We start from the raw sequence: 5,426 nt of genomic DNA, 5'->3' as shown, positions 1-5,426 counted from the left end.
ACCCGTGCGGGGTTGCCTTACCCGTACATTAATCAGAATAAGTGCCTTGAGGAACGAAAGGCCTTCTAACGTGCCCCGCAGACCCCGCCCTCTCCCCCCAAAAGTTCTCCGCCCCTTGATTGGTCCCTTGTGATTGGTCCCTCCTTGCCTCCCTCCTCGTTGGTCGCTGCCCTTCCCCCGGCTTCTGTTGCCTTTTCGCGTGCCTTATCCCACCACTAGGCGCCTCCCACCCTGTCTGCCGCCTGCCGACTCTTCCCGCCTGCCGAACTCTTCATCGCGTCACCTAGCGCGGCCGCCTTGACTCTTCAGCATCACCGTCCAGCCAGCGCAACGCCTCCTCAACGGTCCTCTCGCTCAGTACCTCGAGCCTGGCCTGTGCGGCAGTCATCTCCTCGGGGACCCGGTTGCCCACCAAGTCTCTGTCCCGCACCTTGGACACGAGCATGATGCCGTCTAGAGTTCGGCAGCGCGATAGCTGCACGTACAGGCCGTACGGGTCGCACTGCGAGGGCACCACCGTTCCATCCATCTTCGTCGTCCGTGTCCTCGCAGCTCGAGGGCCACGCGCTCCAGCGTTTTGCCCTGCACCTTGTAGTCCGTGCACGCGAACGCTGCTGCGCACGGCAAACCCTTTCGGCTGACGTCGTTGCGTTGCCACGGCCTTTTTCGCTGGCACTGTATCTTAACGGTCATGGGTGTCAACAAGATCGTGCCCGGCGGCATCCCGACGAAGTGGAGATATCTCGTCGTCTCCGATTCGAGAATGATCCCCGCCGGCGGCCGAAGTGGATCGTCATATCGGCCGAGATCCGATGCCCCGGGTACGCCTTGTCGACAATGACCTCCACCGCCGAGTAGCTCGCGCCGTTCACTAGCTTCAGCCCCTGGTGGGTGTTGTGGTTCACGACGATGGGCATCCCGGCCACGAACATGAAGACGGCCGGCACCGGGATCGCGCTATCGTCGCCCTGGTTGAGTATCATGATCGCCTCTTCCTCCGTCGGCAGCTCCTCCTTCCACTTGTGCTCGGAGATGAAAATGCGCATCGTCGACCGCTGCTGGACCCGGAACGCCAGGCTCGCCTCCATGTTCAGGTTCCACCGATTCCTATTGAGCGGCGTCACCACGGTGATGCCCGTCTCCCAAGGGATCCGCCTTCCTCCCGGTAGCACCTTGAGTTGAGGAGGTTTAGATCCGTCCGATCCTGCACGCCTAGACGGATCCGCTTCAGCAGCCTCTGCAGCTCCGGGTCGCCGGCGGCGCGCATCTGCTCGTCCAGCATGACGACCGTCGTGAACCTCTTCCACAGTGCGTGCGCTTTGTCGTGCTGGTGACGCTGCTCGGCCTTGAACGAGTTGTCTACGTCCCACGAGATGGCCGCGCTAGGCAGGACGATCGACCTCTCTTGGACCGGCCGGAACTGCTGAAAATCTCCGCAGAAGAGGACGATGGGGATCCCCCCGAAATCTTGCCGCGATCCGCGAAGCCGGCGAAGCCGCTCGTTCACGGCGTGCAGCGTCCGCGCCCCGAGCATGCTCACCTCGTCGATGACGAGCACATCCTTCTCCTGCCAATCCATTCGAGACTGGCCGTGGATGAACCGCTCCGCCTGTTTCGGCAGCCGCACCGTCAAGGTCTTTGACCATGTTCGCGCCCCCGCCCCTTGGTCTTTAGTGAACCCGCAGGCGGGTGGATCGTGATGCCGTTGATCCGCGCCGCCGCAGTCCCCGACGTCGCCGTGATCAGCAGACGATTCGAAAGGCTCTTTTACTGAACAGCTCGACGAGTGCCTCGATGATTCGCGACTTGCCGGTACCGCCCTCGCCACCGACGAACTGGCGCAGCTGGCAGGCATCGCCCCGTCGGTCTGCTGCATCAAATCGAGCTGGCGGCATATTATCAGAAAAGCGATGGACTGCCTCTTGTTCAGCGTCAGCCGTGTTGCCAACACCTTGCCCGCCGCGAGGAAGGAGGTTGATGGGCCAAACTGAACGTCCATTCCCGCCCCTGCGTCGATAGCGGTCTCGTCGAGTCGGCCATCGTCATTTCGACCTCGTCCTCCCGAAACCGGTCATCACCCTTCGCAACGCTGCGCGGCGATCGCTTTCCCAGGCGGCGGGCGTGCTTTGTATCCCTTGGATCATCCTCTCCCTCTCCTTCGAGGCACTTACCTGCTGCGACTTGATAGCCTTGACCTGATCCTGCGGCGGTAGTGCGGCCCCGGAAAATACCCGCCCTGGCATGCTTAACCGCCTCTCCCCTCGTTCGATCAGCGCCGTGGCCTCGAGCTCGGCCGTCGAGCGCAGCGCCGATTGCTGAAACCGACAGAGCTGCTGTATCATTGCCATGAGCTCCGGCGACTTGGCCGTCACCTGATTCGCTCCCACTGCACCTCGGACGACGTCGATGAGCCGCGTTGCGTCTCCGATGCTGTTGGGCTGATATGTCGCTGCAGACTCCGCGCCCGCCTCGCCTGCTCCACCCTCCTCGACGTGTGCGACCGTCGGGTCGCCATCGCCGGACGAGGCTGCCCATTGCTTGGCGTCGCGTTTTGCGTCTTCGGCGGATCGTCGAAGCAGCTGCACGTTGTCGACGAGACATGATATTCTCGGGGCCATAGCGTCTCGAGCCCGCGCCCAGATGCTGTTGATCTCACCTGTTCCTTCGCCCAGGAAGGACTCCCACGGCACGAACAGCGCAAGATGCTGCACGGCTGCCCTTCAGGGGGTGGGTTAGCCTCTCCGATAATGCCCGCTGACAGAGCAGTTGCCATACACACCTCCGGTAGCACGACTCGTCATCGTAGGTGAAGTCCTTGCTCAGGTAGCCGTCGAGGCAGACGGTAGCGTGCTTGCCCGGCCGCCTGAGCACCTGAACCCAGCGTCGTCCCGGCGCCCATCCATCCTCGAAAGACATCTCCCCAAGCCGCCCAGCTCTCGTCGTTGCCGATGCGTTTCAGTTCGGTGCTGGTACGCCTCGACGTGGGAGATTCTCAGGCCTTCTTCTTCGACGACGACCGACTCATCCAAGGTGTCATCCGTAGCCGCAGCGCCACTGGCTTCTCGGAGATGCCGCCATCGCCGAAAGACTTCCCAGTACAGCAGAGAACAGTTCAGGTACGCCCACGCGCTGCTGTCGGTGAACTCGGCCGGATATCCGAGAAGGTGAGCGACGACCTCGACCTGTGATAGCGGACGCTCCGTGAACACGCGGTTCGCCACTCTCATCAGGAACTGTCGCGTCCTGTTCCCTTGACAGGGTCATCGGTGGCAGCGTCTCCGCCACCGTCCCGCCCTCCGTTGGCCGTGCCATCACCTGTTGAGGCGGCCAGGAGCTCGGCCGCGGCCGCCACACGCTTCCACACCGGGTCCTCCACCTTGGTCGCGTAGTTCGTGACATAATAGATGAGGGCCATTGTCTTGCGCTGCGTCGCAATGAAGGAAATATCATGGTTGTGCCGGGCCCGACAGCAATAGCCTCGTTCCATCGATTGACCATGCTGTGTGTCCTCCGGATCTGCAGCACCCCGTCTGCCGTGAGGGCGGTCTTGTCGACTAACCTCCATGGCGCCTTGAACCGGCAGAGGTCCCTTTCCGCCCTCCTTTGCCCAAGGAATACTTCACACAGGTCGGGCTATGCGTGTGCACCTGCGTCGCGCCGGCACAGAAGTTGGCCTCCTCGATAAACGCGGCCGAGAACTGCGCGGCGTTGTCCAGCAGGGAACCAATACCGCCCGTCACAGATCGCTCCGCTTGCACGGCGCAAAACTTTCCTGGTCAGATCCTGCCTTGCACGTCAACCCGGCCCCACTTGGCCATCAGAAGAGTACTTCAGGCTCCCGGTGGCACATCTTAGGTAGGCATTCTTACCTCTGAGAAGACGCTATCGATGTATCGGACGATTCGCTCGCGATACGCCGCCTGATCCTCCCCGTGGATGTCGGCAAGCATCGAGCTGAGATGCGCGTTCCCGTGCAGCCAGAGCAAGCCGTGAACATGAAGCGCCCCTCGTTCGTTCGTCTCCACGGCGCCATAGTATTTGCCGATGCGCCCGAATACCGACTCTTCACCGACCTTCACGTAATGATCGAAGAACAGCTTCATCTCGCGGTGGAAGAACACGGCCGAGCTCATGGGATCCGATATCGCCAGCCGTGCCCGCTTATACGCATCCCCAAGGCCTTCTAAGAACTCCTCGGCCGCGTCGGGATCGCGTGTGCGGTATGCCGCCAGTCGCAGCTTCACCGGGTTCGTAATGTCGTTCGGGTTGATGGTGAACCAGATGGCCGGCACGCCATATCCGACGATGAGCGACTGGATTTTCCGCCGCATATTGAGACGGACCTCTCTCGACATGGGCTGCCGGTGGCCGTAAAGCGAGAGGCTCCTGAGAAGCTCCTTCACGTCACCATCGGTCGTCTTACCCGAGCTCTCCAACTCGACCCTCGCCGCCGCTAGCCTTTCTGTGGTCATCAGACGCACGATGCGCTCTACCTTGCGGAAGTTCTTCCTCCCACACTCAACATGCTGACCCGGCGGTTCCTCGACCGCACCCCATGTTGAAGACGAGAAATGCGAAGATGTGGTGCAGTGCAAATCGACCACCATGGCGCCGGAGCACGATCTCGGCCCACGCCTGAAGGTTCAAGCTTCGAGACGATACGGGGTCTCCGCGGCCGCCTCTGCCTCGACAGCCCTGCCTCGCAAGTTGGCCGTGACCTTCCCGCGTCGACCATGGTCTCTTCAACCAGCCTTGGTCCCCAACGCCAAATGGGAACAGGGTCGGGAACGTCCTGGCAAAGAAGGACGCCTCAAAGGAATCGGTAAACTCACCCCCGCGAAACCCGGATGTATGGCTCACAACCACCGTCGCCACGCCCCGAACCCCGGCTAGGGACCCGACCCACGCTCGGGCCCGCACGGCCGTCGTCGGCACCTTCACCAACAGCGTCACAGGCAAACTGCAGCTTCTCCACGTCCGCGACGTCTGGCGGTCCGTCGAGCGCGAACATGCCAGAAGACGTCACCTCGTTGATCGCTGGAACGTTCTGGTCGGGGCAGGCGTCACTTCCATCGCGAACCGCGCCTTCTCCGTTGGGCCCGTGACCTTCACCCTGGCCGCCGGCTTCTTGTCCTTGGTTGAGCAGGGCGAAGAGCTCCTCGATCTCCACCGGCCCCTCCTCGTCCATGGCGCGTTCCGTGGGCGGCACAACGTGCGCCGTCCGCGCTTTCTCCCACCCAGACGGCTCGTTCCGCTCCATACGATCGCACACCGACGACGGTACCCGTGTATCGAGTCTCCCCAGCTCTCCATCTCCGCCGCGTCGATCTCGATCTCGGCGTAGTGGGGGTTGTTCCGCTTCAGCCAGACAAGGGCCCTCTCGACCACCCGCCGCCTCACCGACAAGAGACTCGACAGGTCGCTCG

At 62.3% G+C, this 5,426-nt stretch overlaps 1 protein-coding gene across 1 annotated transcript; it reads right to left on the bottom strand.

Moving 5' to 3' along the window:
- Positions 1-283: 283 nt before the first annotated feature.
- On the bottom strand, positions 284-5,188 carry HRG_07382 (PIF1-like helicase domain-containing protein; the record flags this gene model as incomplete). The annotated part of the gene is made up of 13 exons (XM_044865853.1): positions 284-502; positions 630-675; positions 730-1,107; positions 1,173-1,609; positions 1,829-1,915; positions 2,172-2,718; positions 2,780-2,871; positions 3,018-3,250; positions 3,316-3,424; positions 3,496-3,570; positions 3,870-4,462; positions 4,752-4,889; positions 4,942-5,188. 13 exons carry the CDS (start codon positions 5,186-5,188, stop codon positions 284-286), a joined length of 3,201 nt encoding a protein of 1,066 aa, XP_044718817.1.
- Between the last annotated feature and the right edge of the window lie 238 nt (positions 5,189-5,426).

This window comes from Hirsutella rhossiliensis (assembly GCF_020360975.1).
Source record: "Hirsutella rhossiliensis strain HR02 chromosome Unknown scaffold00008, whole genome shotgun sequence".
Taxonomy (NCBI): domain Eukaryota; kingdom Fungi; phylum Ascomycota; class Sordariomycetes; order Hypocreales; family Ophiocordycipitaceae; genus Hirsutella; species Hirsutella rhossiliensis.
Note: the sequence above shows the minus strand (reverse complement) of the source record. Positions and strands in the feature narration are given on the sequence as shown.